Here is a 22,289-nt window from a genome sequence, read left to right on the forward strand (position 1 = left end):
CACATTATCATGAAACAAGCACACTTTTCTTGACACAAGTAATAATATCTGCCAGTGTGATAACAACATTTTACTAGCGATGCCTTGAAATAGGCATTATAGGAGTTAAAATCCCCCGATAAGCTTATTTTTTTGTAGTGGACACACACACACACACACACACACACTTTTTTCACGCTCCTCTGGCTGTTCGATGTCGGCCGGGTATGATGTCATGACCTATCCTACCCTGATCCCTCATGCTTCCCATCTGTTATCATCTGACCCAGATCTTCCTCTGACCAGTCGAACCATTTCAACCCCACTTCATTAGAGCGCGGTCTCCCGGAATGAAAAGTGATGGAAGAAATCTGCCGAGTGGCTCCCTGTATGAAGCGCCGCTCCAGCTCTTGACTTGTGCCTGACACTCAATAAACAGCTACTCTCCACCGAGGAGGCATAAATCTAACAAACAGGGTCAATGAGGCGCTGTCTCTGGCACAAAACACTCATCTGATGTGAAGATCAGCAAATTACTCATAATGTGTGTTGGCTGTGTACAAGTCGGCCACACCACAGTCACAGATCTAGCAGATCTAGCTTCTTCTTCTACAGTCACATCAGCATGTGCTGAAAAGTGGGTTACAATACTAACCTCACTGCAACATTAAAGAACGTCACATCTTTAAGCCCTTATATTTGGTCACTGGTGGACAGAAACGTCAATTATTCAACCAGCAGTAAAATATGTAATCTATGTCCAACTGAACAATATTTTATCATTTGCAAACCAGAAATGTCCACATTGGATAACAGGAATGAACTGGCCAGCAGTTGCAGACATAGATATAAGCACCTATTGTTTAATAATGAATACATCATGACAATAGACAAAAACCAACCCCCCGTCGGACTGTTAGCCATCACATGTTTTGGAATTTTGGAATGTCGCACCTCTCCCTTCCTCATTGGACGTTGTGTACGTGATGTGCATGACGAGGCAGTAAATGGTCTGTTCTTCCCCGAGTAGCTTTACTGACAGCTGATGATGCTTATAGCATGAAACAGGCTTGTACTGTCTCATAAGGAATTTACTTGACTCACTGGATTTATATATATATATATATATATATATATATATCAGGGGGAACCCTCTCGACCTTCAGGGTATTCAGTGAATACCCAAGAACAAATATTGACAGAATTTTTGTACTCCTAATCACTATTTTTTATTAGGAGTACAAATAAAATGTATGTTTTATCTGTACTCCTAATAAAATGATGTTCGCGGGTGACATTGTGATTTGTAGCGAGAGTAGGGTGCAGGTTGAGGAGAGCCTGGAGAGGTGGAGGTACGTATGCACTGGAGAGAAGAGGAATGAAAGTCAGTAGGAGCAAGACGGAATACCTATGAATGAATGAGAGGGAGGACAGTGGAATGGTCAGGATGCGAGGAGTAGAGGTGAAGAAGGCGTATGAGTTTAAATACTTGGGGTCAACTGTCCAAAGTAACGGCGAGTACAGAAGAGAGGTGAAGAAGAGAGTGCAGACAGGGTGGAGAAGAGTGTCAGGAGTGATTTGTGACAGAAGGGTACTAGCAAGAGTTAAAGGGAAGGTTTACAAGATGGTAGCGAGACCAGCTATGTTGTATGGTTTGGAGACAGTGGCACTGATGAAAAGACAGGAGGCGGAGCTGGAGGTGGAGGTGGCAGAGTTGAAGATGCTAAGATTTTCACTGGGAGTGATGAAGAAGGACAGGATTAGGAATGAGTATATTAGAGGGACAGCTCAGGTTGGACGGTTTGGAGACAAAGCAAGAGAGGCGAGATTGAGATGGTTTGGACATGTGTGGAGGAGAGATGCTGGGTATATTAGGAGAAGGATGCTGGAGCTGCCAGGGAAGAGGAGAAGAGGAAGGCCACAGAGGAGGTTTATGGATGTGCTGAGGGAGGACATGCAGGTGGCTGGTGTGACAGAGGAAGATGGAGAAGACAGGAAGAAATGGAGACGGATGATCCGCTGTGGAGCCCCTTAACGGGAGCGGCCAAAAGTAGTAGTAGTAGTAGTAGTAGTAATAAATATTTTTTAATTATTTTCATTCACTGAAATAACAGTAATAATTTCTAGACCATCGTTATAAACTTGGACTAATGTGTCTTGGCAAACAGTGGGTTAATATAATGGAGTGGGAGATGGACCAATCATGATTTTTCTTCCGATGGTATCTGGGTGAATCAGCCCCCCCCCCCCCGCATGCTAGGACCTTCGGTAGCTGTAACCGAATGCCTGTGTAATTCAAGTCAATGTGGGTGTGAATTTGATTTTGACAGTTGCCTCAACCAATCATATTTTGCTGAGTTTTGGGCGGGACAATATCCCGACATCTTCCGGGTCTTCGCGAATTTGATAAGCGACCAGCGGAGGTAGTCAGTGAGTGAGCGAGGGGAAAAAGGGATGACAGAGCAACAACGAAGGATTTAGAGAGCAGCGAAATGGCGGCAGCAGGTGAAGAAGAACATCAGCTTAGTGATTAGGAGATGGGAAACCATCTACACCCCCCCCCTCCACCAAAACAAAAAGACACCCAGAAAACGGCTAACAAGGAGGCAGTCCTGGAGTGGTTAACGGAGTGGTCACAACACGGCCATTCAGTCCGAGTATGAGGCCGTCTCCCCTGACACCGCCCCCCTATCCTAAACCCTGCTCACAAAATGAAGACGTGAGTAAGACACCAGTCTACCTTCACGTGTCCACCGAAGGTGTCGAAGTCAAAGAACCTGCAGGCTTCGTTGTCGTAGCAGCTCGGCTCCATCTCACCCCGCAGCAGGATGTTACGACTCAGCAGACCCACCTCCGCTCTCATGTCCACGCCATCCACCTCCTCGCCTATGTGGATGAACTCCGCTTTACCTACACACACACACACACACACACACAAGGTATGAGCCCTCAAATCACATGACAGAGCATGACACTTTTCTTCATGTTGCCCCGCAGGCCCCAGTACAACACAACATTATAATAACAACAATATGGAGACATTGGCTGGAAGTGCTGGCTGGGTATACAGCCATCTGCTGTCTGGAGTTTCAACAATTCTTCTTTAGCCCATTTTCTGGCTGAGCTGGCAGAAATTGATGTTTTTTTTTTCTTTTTTCTTTTTCCAGCAGATGTCTTTTCTTCACAAATTGAAAGAGAGAGAGAGCTTGTGATGATGGCAGGGAAGCTGGATCTGTTTGTGCCTCTGTGTGTGTGTGTCTGTGTGGGGTGGGGGGCAGAACAGTGATGGTTGTAGTACACCTAGCTGTGTGTGGATCAGTCTTCATCTCCCCTTTTGTCCCTTTTTTCCAAAAGGAGTGAGGAGACACTGTGTTTATACTGCCTCCAAAACATAGTAGAGGAAGGACACAACACAGGGAGAGACAGACAGACAGACAGAGAGAGAGACAGACAGAGAGAGAGAGAGAATGATAGAGAGAATAATGATAAAGAATGATAAAGTGAGAGAGAATGAGAGCGAGAGGGAGAGAATGAGAGCGAGAGAATGATAGAGGGAGAGAATGATAGAGAGAGGGAGAGAATGATAGAGAGGGAGAGAATGATAGAGAGAGGGGGAGAAAGAGCGAGAGAATGATAGAGAGAGAGAATGATAGAGAGAATTATAAGAGAGAGGGAAAGGGAGAGAGAATGACAGAGACAGAATGATAGAGAGGGAGAGAATGAGAGTGAGAGAGAATGATGACAAAGGGAGAGAGAATGCTGAGAGAATTATATATATATTATATATATATATATATATATATATATATAGAGAGAGAGAGAGAGAGAGAGAGAGAGAGAGAGAGAGAGAGAGAGAATGAGGGAGACAGAATGACAGAGCCAGAATGATAGAGAGAGGGAGAGAATGAGAGTGAGAGAGAATGATGACAAAGGGAGAGAGAATGCTGAGAGAATGATATATATATATATATATATATATATATATATATATATATATATATATATATATATATATATATATATATATACTAGAAGAACCCCGCTACAATGTAGCGGTTTGGTTATCCACCCGTCTAAATCTCCCTCCTCTTCATCCTGCCAGCTAACCGCCTTTCCCCTGCCCCTAAACCCCCCCACTCCAACTCCCTCCCCCCAAATGCTCAGAATCATCTGAAATGCCGAGAAAAGTGGTTTACCCCCCCACTCCAACTCCCTCCCCCCAAATGCTCAGAATCATCTGAAATGCCGAGAAAAGTGGTTTTTAGCCATTTTTAGAAAATGAATATTTTGCATAATTATGCATAAATATTTTAATTTTCTGCTATTTTTCTGGTCCTCGCTGGAACAATATCTACCACCTCCAAAAAAAATTAGGATCATAAGTGCATTTTTGCAAAAATGCATTTATTTTGCATAATGCCAAAACATTTCTGACAGTGACAAACAACAAAATCATTGTTGTTGTTGTTATTGCTATTATTATAATCATTGTTGTGTTGTTGTTGTTGTTTTACATGCTTTGGCAATATGTACACAAACATAAGTCATGCCAATAAAGCACATATTGAATTGAATTGAATTGAATTGAGAATGACAGAGACAGAATGATAGAGAGAGAGAATGACAGAGAGCCAGAGAGAATGACGGGGGGGGGGGGGGGGATGACAGAATGAGAGAAAGAGAGAAAGAGAGAACGATAGAGAGATTACAAGCCACTCACACGTGTGCAAATATAAACAAGCACACATAAACACATGAAACACACACACACACACGCTCTGGACCCACTTTCTGGAGAGAGCTATTTTTATCTGTATGTGAGTCCTCTGTGTTCTGTAAAGCAACCCGAGACAAATCCGTTTGTTAAAAAAACTATAAATAAAGGAGAGAGAGAGAGACAGACAGAGAGCGAGGGGGGGGGCGAGGTCTGCAGGAACAGTGGGAACACATTAGGGCATCTATATACGGGTTAGAGAAGTTCACCCCTCTGACTCATGCTTTTCCAGGCGAAGATAGAAAGATTTTTTATTCCCTTTCTTTTTCTCCCTGCTGAAAGCTGTCCTCCGCCCGGACCAGGCACGCACAGCGTTATTCCATCGTTACTCCATCGTTACTCCATCGTTACTCCATGGCCCTGACATGCTCACGGCCCTGTGCATCTATTTCACCGTGATGCCTGTAGGGGCATGGACCTCATTCACACCATGACAAAATTAATAAAGGCAACACAGTAATCCAGCCAGGGAGCAAGGAAGTCCTGAACCGCAACACAAAAACAACAACAGCGCCGCTCCGCAGGTCTGCTAATCCCACGCACACCCAGTCTGTGAATTATATACACGGAGAAATAAATTAATGTACTGGAAAAAAACACAACTCGTGTGAAATCTGCAACACAGACAATGAACCTGCGAGAGTTCATAGTCGGACAGGACCTGAGAGACTAACACTTCCAGTTATCTCTTTGATCATCATGCATCTTGTGCCATCTTCTTCCAAAGAAAAACCATAAAAGAAGAAACCACAGCAGAGCAAACGGGCATTAACAGCATTATCCCCACTGTTCCCACTTCTTGAGGTGGCAAGACTGTCGCTGGCCCGAGGCATTTCACCCTCCCTACTGTACGGGTGGAACGAGACACAACCCACAGGGTATTCCTTGTTAGGTTGTTGATCAGCGGTTTGTAATCTCAACGGGATCCTCCTGGTTAAATTAAAAAAAATCATTATAGTGAAGCTGCAGAACACTGTGAGACGCATCATTTCAGCCTGAGAACGTCCCACCAACAGTGACCATTAGAAAGGGCAACCTCGAGTAGCCCGGGTAGCGCAGCGGTCTATTCCGTTGCCTACCAACACAGAGGTCTCCGGTTCGAATCCCCGTGTTACCTCCGGCTTGGTCGGGCGTCCCTACAGACACAATTGGCCGTGTCTGTGGGTGGGAAACCGGGTGTGGGTATGCGTCCTGGTTGCTGCACTAGCGCCTCCTCTGGTTGGTCTGGGTGCCTGTTCAGGGGGGAGGGGGAATAGTGTGATCCTCCCACACGCTACGTCCCCCTGGTGAAACTCCTCACTGTCAGGTGAAAAGAAGCGGCTGGCGACTCCACATGTATGGGAGGAGGCATGTGGTAGTCTGCAGCCCTCCCCGGATCGGCAGAGGGGGTGGAGCAGCGACCAGGATGGCTCAGAAGAGTGGGGTAATTGGCCAAGTACAGTTGGGGGGAGAAAAGTGGGGGGTGGGGGGGTTATTCTGACACATGGGCTAATGTCATTGTTTTGCAAAGCAGGTAAGGAGTTAGTTAAACCCCCTACGAGTTTACCAAAGCTACAGTATGACGTAATTCAGAGCAAATTTTGGGCAAATTCTTAGGTAAGCTGGTAGAAATGTCTTTAAAAATAAACTACCGGTTTTTGTAATATACCAGCTGTGGGTAGGAAACACTGAGCCTACAAAATAAAGCATTACCAGCTTTTATTCCTGGTCTCACTTGTACGTTCATACCTTCTGTATGACCCGTTGTGAGGACCAGGAGCAGCCAAACCAGTCCACGAAACACCAGAGCCCCATTAACCTCTCTCTCCATGTGTATGTGGGGGTCTCAGATTAACAACCATACACATGGAAGCCCAAAATAGCTGAATATGCAGACCATGTCTCACTACCCCAAAAAGAAAGACCTTATATAATGCTGAAACAACTCCTTTGAAGGGAATAGTGTTTCACTAACTGCCTATTTAGTGTTGAAAAAAATAGACACGCAATTCACAAAGTTAGGAAGGACCTCTCTGATATACTTCCTTCATTTTTGAGAACTAAGTACTTTTGTGAGTCAAAATTCCCTCTATGTTGGGGCATCCGGGTAGCGTAGCGGTCTATTCCGTTGCCTACCAACATGGGGATCGCTGGTTCGAATCTCCATGGTACCTCTGGCTTGGTCGGGCGTCCCTACAGACACAACTGGCTGTGTCTGCAGGTAGGAAGCCGGATGCGAGTATGTGTCCTGATCGTTGCACTAGCGCCTCCTCTGGTTGGTTGGGGCGCCTGTTTGGGGGGGGAATAGCGTGATCCTCCCACACGCTACGTCCCCCTGATGAAACTCCTCACTGTCAGGTGAAAATAAGCGGCTGGCGACTCCACATGTATCGGAGGAGACATGGGGCAGTCTGCAGCCCTCCCCGGATCAGCAGAGGGGGTGGAGCAGTGACCAAGATGGCTCGGAAGAGTGGGGTAATTGGCCAAGTACAATTGGGGAGAAAAAGAGGGGGGAAAATCACCCCCCTCAAAAAAAAAGGAAAGAAAGAAAACTCCTTCTATGTCCAACCTTATCCAATAAAACTGATTCTGCTTCAAGGAAACAGCAGAACGGTTAAGCGATGGTCGCCAACTGAGGTTCTTATTCGACTTAATAACATCTTTCAAGGCCTGAGAAGAATGATTTGCAATGGTTCAAGGGGGTCTTAATTGAATTTACCAAGGCTGATTTATCATACCCTCAGTCTGAAGTCTAAAATCGTAACCCACCCTGCACAAATTCAGTTTGTTTGCAGAAGTATTCCATGAAGCCCAGTAAATTGAGAATTAAATAAATTCTACAGCTTTGTCTCAGAGAGGACGACAAATACACATCTTCACTTTGTACAGTGAATGAGACAATTTAATACATTAAGTTTAATTTTTTCAACAAAATAACTGTAGAAATGATTCTGGCAGAATCGATTACACGCGAGGCTGGAATAATCCATCCATCCATCCATCCATTAGCCAAACTGCTTATCCTGCTCTCAGGGTCACGGGGATGCTGGAGCCTATCCCAGCAGTCACTGGGCAGCAGGCAGGGAGACACCCCGGACAGGCCGCCAGTCCATCACAGGGCTGATACACACACACACATTCACACCTAGGGACAATTTAGTACAGCCGATTCACCTGACCTGCATGTCTTTGGACTGTGGGAGGAAACCGCAGAACCCGGAGGAAACTCAAGCAGACACGGGGAGAAAATGCAAACTCCACACAGAGGACGACCCGGGATGACCCCCAAGGTTGGACTACCCCAGGGCTCGAACCCAGAACCTTCTTGCTGTGAGGCGACCGCGCTAACCACTGTGCAACCTAGCCGCCCAGGCTGGAATATTATGTTATAGATAGATCATCACTGCAACGGCTTCTAAGGTTCCCACACTTGTGGTGGTGTTGTCTTAAGCAGACAGAAGCTGGATGGTTTCATGAGTGTGATCATGCAGTTTAAAATGAGCCTAAGCAGAAAGAAAAGGCTTCTGACATCTGAAAGCAACAGCGAGCCAGACAGTGTTAGTGGTGCTGGCATCGCCCAGCCTGGAGGTACCCTCCAACACAGCATCATCTAACCATGACACCGGCATGCAGGCCGACTAATTACATTAGTCATTAGGGATTAGAGCTCTAAAAACACCCTGAAAACCTCAGGTTTCAAATATCAAAAAGGTCTAAATCATATTAAAGATGTATGACTTAAAAGTATTAACCAAAGCTATATTAATAAAAGAAAAACAACTTTAATAACTGTAATTCAACATGGTCAAAAGACTCATTCGTTCCACATGATCATGGCTGTGTGGGTGAGGTCCATCACATACTGACTGACAGGGGATTCTCAGGGATCAGGAAACAGGAACAACTTATTTGTCATTTCATCTTATGTACTAGTACGTACACAAAGAAACGAAATTCTGTTTCTCCCAGCCCACAGCAGTGCAACACAAAAGAAAAAAACACATATCCAAAAATCCCCAAAAATAACACCACCAAAAACATACAAAAACAGAGAGAACAAAGCGAAAACAGCCACCAACACAGTCCACCTAGTGCAACACAGTCCAAAAACTCCACCATCCAGAGAACGAACGCCAGCCAGGATGACTGTTGGAACTGCCGGTCTGCATGGGCTAGCAGCTAGCTTAGCCTGCCCCGCTTCTGCGTCCTGTCAGACCGCCCTTGGTGTTTCCTCTTCAGGCGCAGCTCCAGGCAGGGCCGTGGTCCTTGGGCCCATCGGACGTAGCAGACCAGGCTCCCTCAACTGATCCAACGCCAGCTCTCCAGTCAGACACGTTTGACACACCTCCCCCGCACTCCACATGACAACACAAATGCATACACAAACAAAAACACTGCACAGTCGACACTAGGTGAGGCCGCCGCCAGACTGCCTCGGTGTTTCCACTCTAGCAGGGCCGTGGGCTAACAGTTAGCCTTAGCCTACCCCGCTTGCCTCCCCCTCGAGCCCACAGGACGCAGCAGACCAAGCCCTCTCAGCCGATCCAGCGCCAGCTCTCCTAGCCAAGCGAAATCGACGATCAAAATAAAAACTTCATATGATGACACAAACTTAAGATGTAGACGTGGACAAAGACACCGCATAATCGATACTGAGTGAGGCTGCTGCAAACACGAGTCCACGCCGCCATGGCAAGGAAGACGGCTACTTCTACCGGCAACTTCAACAAACAACCAATACAGTTAGTGATAGCTAGTGTTCTGCTAGCAATGGCAGCATCAGGTAGGATCGGCGTGGTTTAGATAAGTACTTATTTGCTTGAGGATCAACTAGAGGTCCCACCACAGAAAACAGATGACTTTGCTCTGCTCAGCTGGTCGATGAATGGTGAGATAGACAGAAGAAAGCACACGTGAGCTAGTTGCATTAGCTGGCCGGCTAAGATACATGATGTGTGCTACATGTTGGCTTCCAACTTTCTATATCTAATTTCAATACCTTTGTACTTTTCATGTTTCTTCCGTTCTATAATATTTGAACGTTATTGAAGACTTTGTCTATCAAAGGTGCAAGTACTGTTGACTAACTGACTCACTGCAGCGTGGTTAAGATATAGCTGATGTATGTGTCTCTCTAATTCTGATTGGTTCATTAGTTGACAGGAATTACCTGTTCTCAGCAGCTTCCAACACAGTCCTGTCCATCTCAAACAGGCGAGACAAGAACCGAGAAAACACATTATGGTGAAATCTCTTATTTGGAAGGACTAAAATTGTTCCTCCTTTTACAGTCAATAGCATTGTAACGACCATGGATGACTAGACTTGCTAGCCCTTAGCTAACAGGTCGGACCCTTTAGTTGACTGGTTAGTGCAGGCGACCTGGGTCCGCTACATTGGTGTCAGTAGTGGGCTGGTGAGACCGTGAGGCCATCGGAAGCACGTGCACCCAAAGGTGCGAGGGAGCTCATATGCTGAAGCGTGGTGACGCACTTCCCGAAGGAGGGGGGCAGTGTAATGACCACGGATGAGTACTCGCTAGCCCTTGGTTAACGGGTCAGACCTTTTTGTTGACTGGTTAGCGCAGTCACCCGTGGTGCTAGTGACCCGGGTTCACTTCCTGGCTGCGGCGGAAGCTCTCGGCTGCCCCCCGAATTAGCTACAGTATGTTCACATGGGGACCCTATGGGTTATAGTATAAAGATGGTAAAGGAAATATGTGTTCAGGGGCTTTAAAAGCAATTATTTGTCGTGCAAAGTACCTGTTATCATCTTCATAGATACGTCATGGGGCTACAGACGGCCTGACGTTAAGTTGGCAATCTGATCACTTTGTAGCAACCAAATGCTGCAGAAAAACAATATAGCAGAAGAGAATGTGACTTAGGTTTGCATGCATTGATCTTAGTAGCTCTCCAAGGTCACATACTTTCTTGGTGATGGCCACGATGGGAAACAGAAGATACTGATCCTTGATCGTTGCCCTGGGCCCTTCACCACTCATGTCTCTCTATGCATCATGACGTTTGGAAGAGAAAAGAAGTTCAAAATGTAAATCCAGGGAGAAGTTATTTAAGACAAAAAAACAGATGAATAGCCAAAGGCTCTTTCTGTCTCTTCCTGTCTGTCTCGTTTCTTTCTCGCTCCCTTTCTTCCGGCACTTTAGCTCTTAGCTGCCAACAAAACAACACACCCTCCTATTTGTGCATAACCTCAGGGCAAGGGAGAAGACATGATTATCAGTGAGTGTGCAAAACAACGTGCCGTGAAGTGGCATGCAAGAGGGGTTTAATGATGCAGAACACAGACAGGAGAAGAGTGACAGGAGCGCAGAGGAGCTGCCGTCCAAAACAGGACTTTTCCCGCCTGATGGCGAGTATGGCGCATCCCCAAACGTAGAGCTGAGCTGATACCAAGAACGCAGGGAGAGGAATAAAAAGAAGGGGCTCACGTAGGCTGATCTTTTGATGCGGTCAGGCAAAAGAGAAAAGCTGACAATTTAAAGAGATTCCTAAAATAAATCCTTGACTCTCCAGTCCATGACTACAGACTCACGCACTTGTTTTTTTTTTCTTTTGGGAGTAGTCCTCCAAAGCAACAGCCGTGAGAGAGCCGTGTCACATCAGGTTACCGGTGACTTTTTTCCTTTTTTTTTTAGGATTCCCCCCCCCCCCTTTTTTTTTTTCCTCCCCAATTGTACTTGTCCAATTACCCCACTCTTCTGAGCTGTCCCGGTCACTGCTCCACCCCCTCTGCCGACCCGGGGAGGGCTGCAGACTACCGCATGCCTCCCCCAATACATGTGGAGTCGCCAGCCGCTTCTTTCCACCTGACAGTGAGGAGTTTCACCAGGGGGACGTAGTGAGTGGGAGGATCAGGCTGTTCCCCCCAGTTCCCCCTTCCCCCCTGAACAGGCGCCCCGACCGACCAGAGGAGGCGCTAGTGCAGCGACCAGGACGCACACCCACATCCGACTTCCCACCCGTAGACACGGCCAATCGTGTCCGTAGAGATGCCCGACCAAGCCGGAGGTAACACGGGGATTCGAACCGGCGGTCCCCGTGTTGGTAGGCAGCGGAATGGAGCGCTACGCTACCCCGACGCCCCAAATTACTGGTGACTTTTATCTACCCTCGGGACAAGGAGGGCTGAGGCCAGCGGAGGGGCTTTCGAAGGGGACAACAAAATGCCGTTTGCATCTCAGGACACCCAGGAGCCCATTAAAGGTGGACTACGGTGCGGTGCGGCCCTGTCGGATACGCTCCCGTGTGTCCGCATGAACAACTGTGTGTGCATAATGCTGCAGAGAGCGAAGGGAACCAGAAAGAAAGTATGTGCAAATACACGAGTGCATGTGCCCGCCAAGTATTTGTGTTAGCATGCACAAAGAAGACTCTGTCTCCTTAGCTCATTTGTGCTTGTTCTTGCAAACATTTGGGCAGCTGCATTTGTGGATATATGCGCGGGTATTTGCATATGTGCATGTATGTGTGTGCGTTTGTGAGTTTTGTGCATCAGAGTGAAAGGTTTCTCTCTGTAAATCAGGAGCATGCAGCCCCTCCAGGATGTAGGCTGAGATTTTTCCCTTGGCGCAATGTCAGTCCAAACACCTTCCCCGAGACTCCGGCACACTGCTGGAGGCAGTCTCAACCTGGCCTTCGTCTACCTGTGTATTTACCAACACGCCGACACGCTCCTTTTCCGATATCAAGTCTTCCTCACGGAAGAGCCGCGCAGAGGAAGAGCGGGAATTCCAACCTGCTGGTAACACATCTATATTTATTAAGTCTTCACTTTTTAAATGTCAAATCACTGCGTTTTTCTGGAGGGAAAATTCACAGTTAAGTAAACAAATAAACGTTCAGCAAAAAAAACAGACCGCGTCCTTTAAAAATGATGCTGGGAAAGGCGGCCACATGTTCAAGACCTCAGTAATTAAAGTCACAAACAATTTTTTCAGTCTATCAGTTTGCGAGAGTGTCATCATTTTTTTTTTTGGTGAATATTCAACATTCCCTTTTGAGCGTGGACTACTTAAAGGAACATTTCACTGATTTTCAACCGTATAATCGTTGTATTTATCATACTTGCCAATGCTGTCTATATCGCCATAGCCTGCTGTAACAAACTAGCTCACTTTCGCCATCCAACAGCATCAGCGGAGGGTTGATTTCTCTGTCAAAAAGAATTGCACAAAAGCAGCTATAATTTTAAAACGTAGACCAAATCCGGCATCCAGGTAGCGTAGTGGTCTATTCCATTGTCTACCAACATGGGGATCGCTGGTTTGAATCCCTGTGTTATCTCTGGCTTGGTCAGGCATCCCTACAGACACAATTGGCCGTGTCTGAAGGGTGGGAAGCTGGACGTGGGTATGTGTCCTGGTTGCTGCACTAGCGCCTCCTCTGGTCGGTCGGGGCGACTGTTCAGGGGGGAGGGGGAACTTGGGGGAATAGCGTGATCCTCCCACGTGCTACGTCCCCCTGGCGAAACTCCTCACTGTCAGGTGAAAAGAGGAGGCTGGCAACGCCACATGTATCGGAGGAGGAGGCATGTGGTAGTCTGCAGCCCTCCCCGGATCAGTAGAGGGGGTGGAGCAGCGACTGGGACAGCTCGGAGAGTAGGGTAATTGGGGAGAAAAAGGGGAGAAATCAAAAAAAAAAAAAGATAGACCAAGTCCAGAACTTATTAGGACATGCAGATTATTAGCAAGCAGTGAAATTTCCCATTGAAATCAGGTATATTCTTTATTTCCCTGGCATTCTGGGGCTTTTTTGGGGGGGGGGGTTCTCCTCAGTTGTACCCGGCCAATTACCCCACTCTTCCGAGCCATCCCAATCTCTGCTCCACCCCCTCTGCTGATCCGGGGAGGGCTGCAGACTACCACATGCCTCCTCCCATACATGTGGAGTCACCACCCACTTCTTTTCACCTGACAGTGTGGAGTTTCACCAGGGGGACGTAGCGCGTGGGAGGATCACGCTACCCCCCCCCCCGAACAAACGCTCCAACTGACCAGAGGAGGCGCTAGTGCAGCGACCAGGACACATACCCACATCCGGCTTCCCACCCACACACACGGCCAATTGTGTCTGTAGGGATGCCCGACCAAGCCGGAGCTAACACGGGGATTCGAACCGGCGATCCCCGTGTTGGTAGGCAACAGAATAGACCGCTACGCTACCAGGATGCCCCGGCATTCTGTGTTTTGTGGATTTTGTACAACAACGCTCCACCCTGACTAGAGCAGGGAAAAAAAAGACAAAGCAAAAGAAAGCACGACGTCTCTAGTGACTCCAGCTCTGAGGCACAAACACCGCGGCCGGCTCAACAACCGCACACAAGGCAGATGTCAGCCGCCACTGCACTGCTGTGTGTCTGTTTTGTGTTTGTGTACGCAAATACAAGCGCTAATGTGCAGAGATTAACAGTCATTGGGATTTTCTAGTATTGTTTTGTCTTTTTGGGCTTTGCTCATGATGAAAGGGAAGGAGAGGATGGAGAGGAAGGAGAGAGAGGAAGAACACCTGGGATTAAAAAAGCTAAAATGTAGCAAAGAGGATAAAAAAGAAAAGCTCTGCATGAAAGAACAGCAGCAGAGTCACAATGTCTTCTCCTCCCTCTGAGAGCTTGTGATTAGGCTGCGTGCAGACACACACACACACACACACACACACACACACACACACACACACACACACACACACACACACACACACACACACCTCTACATCTCTGCAGGAGTACTAACTTCCTCTACAGCAGGTAAATCCTGAGAAAAGGATATGCTTTCAACAGAAATAGAGAACTAAAGAGAGAGAGAGAGAGAGAGAGAGAGTGAAGAGCGAGAGAGGGGGTAAGTGGGGGAAAAATGTAAATCAAGTGTTGAAAAAGCAGAAAAGGGGAAGCAATTATATCATATCTGCCTCACTTCAGTCAGGCCATGGTGTGCTCCAGCATGCTGAAATGGTGACAACACAAAGACGAGCATGTGGACTGGGTACAGACTTAGGAACATTTTGCAACCAACATGAACCCTAATAAGAAAAGGAAAGTTCTCCAAAAATAAAAAAAATGTCAAGATTCGGCTTCGTGAGATCGATAACTGCTGTTTATTCTCTCACTCTCTCTTCTCTTCTCTTCTATGTTACGCCCTAACCTCTTCATCTTTCCTAGTGAGTTAGCTATTTTCTGTGCTTAGTTCACTTATTGTTAGATTCTCTAGTTTTCTTTCTCAAACAACTCTTGTGTGAGTAGGCAGGTTCTCGTTCCTAGTTTGTTACTAGCTTTGAGCTTCGCTTCACTTAGCTTAGCAGTTAGCTCTATTGCATTTGCAGTCAAAGCAGCCTCATTAAAATGATGGTGTGTGGTGACTGTTCCAGTTACAGATAGGTTGTGTCTACGAGGGAGACGTGTACGTGAGTTAGAGCAGCTTCCTTCGGCTGGGATTACGTTAGATGTGACGGGCACCCCAGATAGCATTAGCCCCAAGCCTGACAGCAGACCTGCTACTGTTAGAGCTAGCTCAGCCTTGTCGGCAGAAGCGGCGGACTTTGTCTCTGTTTGCCGGTCTGGGAAGGCTTGCAAGAGCAAGCCACCGGTCATGTGACCTGGTCTGCAGTCACCTCTCCCAACTGCAAACTGGTTTTCGCCCCTCACCAGCCCTATTGGTAGTCCTACTGACCAGCGTGCCTCTCCCGCTCCTGTCGACAGAGTAAAGCAACGCACACTAGTGACAGGGGACTCCATTAACTGCAATATTAGATTAGCTTCACCAGCCTTGGGTCACAGTTTACCCGGGGCCAGAGTCTCCGACATATAGGATAATCTTAGGGTGCTGGCAACACGGAGGGAGAGTCAGGGAACCCGGGCACATGGCACCACTACTTTCAGTAACACTGTCATTCATGGCGGCACCAATAATGCTAGGATGAAGCAATCAGAGATCACAAAAGCCAGCCTAGTCAGGATGCTTGAGTTGGCCAGAAAGATGTGTCGGCATCGATTAATTGTCTCTGGTCCCTTATCTGTGAGGGGTAATAATGAAATGTACAGTAGGCTCACCTCAATGAACCGCTGGCTGGCTCATTACTGTAATGAGCAGGGAATTGGCTTTGTTGATAACTGGCCTTCTTTCTGGGGATGACCTTACCTGCTGAAAGTGGATGGTGTTCACCCTACTGGGATGGCACTGTTCTATCGTCATGCAATACAGATAGCTGCGTACATTTAGTTTGATACTTCAGACTTTGGCAGGTTGCAAGAGATTAGAGAGCCCGCTAGGTTTAAACCTAGTGCGGATGTGGAGTCAATTAGTTTAGTTAATATGTTTACTTAGGGAATATCTCACAGTATAGATTATCAGACACAGCTTGGTCTATAACATTGAGACCGTCTCCCTACCCTGCTGTATTGCTCCCAAGCTCTCCTCTCCTACTCTAATGATCATTCCTACCACTGATGGTGGTGAAATGTGCAACGTAGTACCTAATAACCTACAGAATAGAACATTTAATGTTATCAAGAATGTGACCACATATCGTTCAAAGCGTAGGTCTTCAAAACTGTCAACTAATAACATAAGGTGTCTAATTCCAATTAATCTTTAATCTATTTGTAGCTCTAAAGTTCTGTCTACTATTGATCACTTCAAAAAGATGCTTAAATTTGGTTTCATAAATATAGGATCACTTACTAATTAATGATCAGACTCTTGAATATAGTTTTGATACGATTGGGTTATGTGAAACATGGCCGAAACCAAATGTTTTCCTTCCTTAAATGAAGCTTCCCCACCTGACTATACTTGTGCCCATGTAGCTTGGGCACATAAACAAGGTGGGCTGTTGCCTTAATATTTAAGTCTATTTTCAATTTAACTTCTAAACTTGAATCTAAATTCCAATCTTTTGAGGCTCTTATTCTAAGTCCATCCCCCTCAGCCATGAACAGACTCTGCTCAGTCCAGATTGTGATACTCTATCAACCTCCTGACTCTTACTCCCTATTTCTTGAAGAATTTGGAGAATTTATCTCATGTCTTGTTACTCATTCTGATGAGATTCTAATTCTTACCTGTTTCTTTTTTTTTGGTGATTTTTCTCCCCTTTTTCTCCCTAATTGTATCCGGCCAATTACCCCACTCTTCCGAGCCATACCGATCTCTGCTCCACCCCCGCTGCTGTACCAGGGGAGGGCTGCAGACTACCACATGCCTCCTCTGATACATGTGGCGTCGCCAGCCACTTCTTTTCACATGACAGTGAGGAGTTTCGCCGGGGGGACATAGCGTGTGGGAGAATCACGCTATTCTCCCCAGTTCCCCCTCCCCCCCGACCAACCAGAGAAGGCACTTCTCCCTCTCGTAGTCCCCCCCTTCCCATCCACCCCTGTTTGTTTGTGCTATGTTTATCTGTTGTCTTGTTTCATCCCGTTTATTGTAAAGCAACTTTGAGTGTTAGAGAAGTGCTATATACGATCGATTTATTATTATCATTATTATTATTAGTGTAGCGACCAGGATACATACCCACATCTGGCTTCCCACCCGCAGACACGGCCAATTGTGTCTATAGGGATGCCCGACCAAGCCGGAGGTAACATGGGGATTCGAACCGGCGATCCCTATGTTGGTAGGCAACGGAATAGACCGCTATGCTACCCGGACGCCTGACACTGTTAATTTATCACTTACTGGCATTGTTCCCAGCAGTTTTCACACAGCTGTGGTCAAGCCTTTACTTAAGGAACCGCACCTTGATCCAGGGTCTCAATAACTACCAACCAGTCTCCAATCTTCCATTCTTTTCTAAAGTACTAGCTTTCAGGGCCTGTAACTCCACTGAAACTGCTCTGACCAGAGTGGTAAATTATCTTCTACTAGACTCTGATTCCACCTCTGTGATTCTACTACTGGACCTCAGTGTGGCCTCTGACACTAATCACTGCATATTATTAGACAGAATAAATGATAATTTTAGTGTCTCTGGTTTAGCTCTCTTTTGGCTTAAGTCCTACTTATCTGGAAAAAGACATTGTGTCTGCTATAATATTACATCGAAATTCTCTGGTAAATATGGCGTACCTCAAGGCTCAGTTCTTGGCCCTTTAATCTACTCTCTTTATATTTCACCTCTTGGCCAAATTATATGCAGTCATGGAATAAATTTCCATTGCTAAGCGGATGATTCTCAGCTGTATGTGCCTATAAGGGCTGATGATCATACTCAAATTACTAATTGAGAGGCCAGCTTGGCTGCTGTGAAAAATTGGATGTCACTAAATTTCCTGCTTTTAAATTCAGATAAACTAAGGTGCTAGTCATTAGCCCTGCTAGATACAGACACCAATTTGATTAAGTAACAATAACAATCGACAACTCTGATTTCAAAAAGTGTGGCAGCCAAAAATCTTGGTGTTATGTTTGATCCCAGCCTTTCCTTTGATAAGCACGTTAAGGAAATCACATATGTAACAGCTAAAATTCGGTCTTTCCTGTCCGTGGCTGATGCAGAGACTAATACATGCATTTGTTTCCTTCAGACTTGATTACTGTAATGTTTTGTTTCAAGGTCTGCCCCATGTTCATACTAAATGTCTTCAGATGGTTCAAAATGCTGCAGCTAGAATCTTAACCAAGACTAGAAAATTTGACCATATTATGCCAATTCTTGCCTCCCTTCATTGGCTTCCTATCCATGTTAGATCAGACTCCAAAATCCATTATACATCTGTCCATCTTGGGAGAGAGATCCCTCCTCTGTGGCTCTCCCTGAGGTTCCTTCCTATTTTTTCTCTCCGTTAACAGTTTTTTTTAGGGAGTTCCTTATCCAATGCAAGGGTCTAAGGACAGGATGTTGTATTGCTGTAAAGCCCACTGAGGCAAATTTGTAATTTGTGATAATTGGCTATACAAATAAAATTGACTGAAAATTGACTTGTCATATTGGTAGAAAAAGAAACCATAGCTTTGGCAATGATAGCCCCATGTCTAACATATATATTAGCCATCAAGAATAACATGCAAATTATTGTCATTCTTTCTGGGAATCTAAACATAATTAATTTACTGGGGTGTTAATAAAACCTGTCAGAAGTAAGCGTTCTTCGTTCAGGAGGCCCAAGCAACAGCAACAGCTCTCCAGGACACCCCTCCATCCTTCTTTCTCCTTGCCGTGAATGAGTTTCACTCACTGCTATTTAAGTGGCTTTAGTAGACATACTGAGTTTCTGAATGGACCTCTTGAATAAAAGTGAAATCTGCATGCAGACGCACGCATACACAGCAGATTTATGAAAGAACTCATCTGACCAGCTGTAAATGTTTATGTGGGAGATGTCCCACATTAAATACGCCCTGGTTAAGTGTGGTTATCCTAACTGGGCATTTGTCAAAGCCAGGAAGATGCCCAAACTGTGCACCAGCCGATCAAAGAGAAGAGAAGGACAACAGCTGCCTAAGTGTAAACCAGTGGTGATTCTGTATGTGGCGGAAGTGTCGGAAAAGTTGAGGCGCGTATTTTCAAAGAACCACATCTCAGTTGCTTTCGGACCCCAAAACACGCTGTGCCAGAAGTTGGTCCACCCCAAGGATTGGGTCCCCTGGCACAAACAGAGCAATACAGTGTATGCTGTTAAGTGCAAGGAGGATTACAGTGACTTGTACATTGGGGAAACTAAACAGATGCTGGCCAAGAGGATGGCACAACACAGGAGTGCTAACACGTCAGGCCAGGACTCCAGTCTACACCATCAACAGGCAAGTGGTCACTCTTTCAGGGATGAGGATGTGCACATCCTTGATAGGGAGGAATGATGGTTTGAACGGGGAGCCAAAGAGGCCACATCTGTCGCCAACTTACAATGCTGTGATTGCAACTATTCCCCAACCCTCTGTGAATAGTACACATGGCCATCGAAACTAGTTAATGGGCACATCCATATTTGATCATGAAACTGGTCATTGGTTTCGGTCGTTATACATCTGTCGCCATCCTACAACGCTGTGATTGCAACAATCCCTAATCCTCTGTGAAAGGTACGCATGATCAATAGTCACACCCATATTTGCATATGAAACTGGTTGTTGATTGAGGTCGTTAGGCACTGTATTGTACTGTATTGTTTATAAGGGTGGGGATACCTGCAGTCAGTTTAGCCTGAATATGTCACTTAGTTGAGTGATGAAATATATCTGTCAATAAACGTATCAAGATTCAACCTTCTTTGACTAATTATTTTCATTTAATTGGTGAGGGATTTTGATATAACTTTAGATAATGCATTGATAGATGGCCTCCAGGGTAGCCCTCCTCTTTCAACATAACCCTAATAATTATTATGGGGAACATAGATGTTGTTGATGTGTGGAGAAAATTTCTTTGTGATAGATCTGCATCCATTTCTGGTTAATATCCAAATCCATCAACAAAGATAATATTACAATTAATATCTTTGCCACACCCCTTACTGACCATAGGGAAACTTCATATATCAACATCCAACTGCTGGTACCTGATAATACACTTGGTAGATCTTCCTAATGGAAACTAAATAACTCCTTATTAAAACATGAAGTAGTTAAAGTGGAAGTCAATAAATTACTCAGTTCTGGAATAAGGCTAAGATGGAGATAGCACTAACTGGGAGCTCTTTTAAGTTTGAGACAAGTTATTTTTTAAGAAGGTATGGGAGTTGTTGTTTTTTTTTGCCAAGTCTAGAAGAGCCGAAGAAGAATGAGTGATTATTAAAATTAACTCATTTTATTAAAAAAAACCTGACGACATCTCAGTGGAGGATAAGCTAAATCTGTTAGACCTTCAGAATAAGTTAGATGGCATTTCTCAATGTAAGGTAGGGGGAGCCTTTCTAAGTTCCAGGAAAACATGGCTAGGAGAGGGACAACAATATTCTGCATGTCTGTGAATGCTCTCATTCATCCAGGTCATGGTTATCCAAAGGAGTTGAATCAAGTGCAACTGGACTTGGTATATAACTGGATATATACCAAGTCCAGTTGCACTTGATTCAACTCCTTTGGAGGATGTTCTGCATGCTTTTTTAGGCTTGAATAATATACTTCTAAAAATAACTATTCATCAGTTAAAACATTAATGGTGTCATCACTTATAATGTCAAAATAATTTAAGATTTCTGCTGTAACATCGATATTAATTTGTATAGTTCAAAATATAATGTAGATGCCACAACTTTATTTCTAAACTAAGTAAAGGATTTGACATAATTGATAAAAATCACTGACATCCATCCCTCTTGACATAGAGGAAGTTCTTGACTCTATTAGCCTACTTAAGAATAATAAATCTCCTGGTACTGATGGCATATCTGCAGAATTTTACAAATGTTTTTCCAAGTCAGCTAGACCCATTTCTATTACAGATTTTGTTTTTTAGAGAGCATAGAAAATAATTATCTTCCCCCTAGCCTCACCCAAGGTCTTATTACACTGATTCCCAAGCCCAAAAAAGATGTGTTTCTCATTGAGAATTGGAGACCTATCTGTCTGCCCAATAATGATTACAAAAGTATTGCTCTGATGTTTTACAAGAGAGTTACAGCAGTCCTGGACAAAATTAACAATGAGACGCAGTCAGAATTTATGAGAAATAGACATATTTCTAATAATATTAGACTTGTATTGGAAATATTTGACTATTCTGAACTGATATCTGAAGATAGCCTTTCTATACGTCTATAAGGCCTTTGATACAGTAGAACATCCACTCGTCTTTCACTCCCTAGAAAAATTAGGCTTTGGTGATTTTTTTCTGTAGGGTTATTGAAACCCTGTATGCAATAGCAATAGCTCAATCAAACTGAAATATGGCATGACCCTTAGATTTGATCTGAAACGTGGCATTTGTCAAGAATGTCCACTCTCACCATATCTGTTTTTACTTTGTATACAAATTTTCACAACCTATATTATCAACATTTATGTACAAGGAATCTCCATAGCTAGTAGAGATATCGTTATTGGTCAGTTGGCTGATGATACTGAACCTTTATTGAAAGATGCTAATCAGATACCTGTTGCCCTTCATATAAATAATGATTTTTGACGGGCTTCTGGTCATTGCTTGAATATAAATAAATGTGAATCGTTAGCTATTAAAGACTGTGATGTAAGGGAAGAAGTTATATATTTGGGGCTCTCTATTTGTAAAGACCAAAAAGCAACATGCTCTTCAAACTTACTTATATTATTAAAAAAAAAAACTCAAAATAAATTGAATTTGTGGTTGCAAAGAGATTCGTCCTTGAAAGGTAGAGTCTTAATTACTAAGGCTGATGCAATAGCTCAGCTCACAACATGCAGCTCTTTCTTAACATCCATTCCATCATCCAAACCACTTGTCCTGCTCTCAGGGTCGCTGGGATGCTGGAGCCTATCCCAGTAGTCGTTGGACGGCAGGCAGGGGGACAACCTGGACAGGCCATCACAGGGCCGACACCCACATACACACATTCACACCTAGGGACAATTTAGTACGGCCGATTCGCCTGACCTGCATGTCTTTGGACTGTGGGAGGAAAC

At 45.0% G+C, this 22,289-nt stretch overlaps 1 protein-coding gene across 1 annotated transcript in view; it reads right to left on the reverse strand.

Annotated features, from left to right (window-relative positions):
• cemip (cell migration inducing hyaluronidase 1) overlaps positions 1-22,289 on the reverse strand; it is a 213,338-nt gene that overhangs the window by 61,229 nt on the left and 129,820 nt on the right. The window contains exon 12 of the mRNA XM_056278570.1: positions 2,720-2,889. Coding sequence (XP_056134545.1) covers positions 2,720-2,889 — 170 coding nt within the window. The remainder of the gene's footprint in view (positions 1-2,719; positions 2,890-22,289) is intronic.

The sequence above is a fragment of the Lampris incognitus genome, chromosome 4 (assembly GCF_029633865.1).
Source record: "Lampris incognitus isolate fLamInc1 chromosome 4, fLamInc1.hap2, whole genome shotgun sequence".
Classification (NCBI taxonomy): Eukaryota; Metazoa; Chordata; class Actinopteri; order Lampriformes; family Lampridae; genus Lampris; species Lampris incognitus.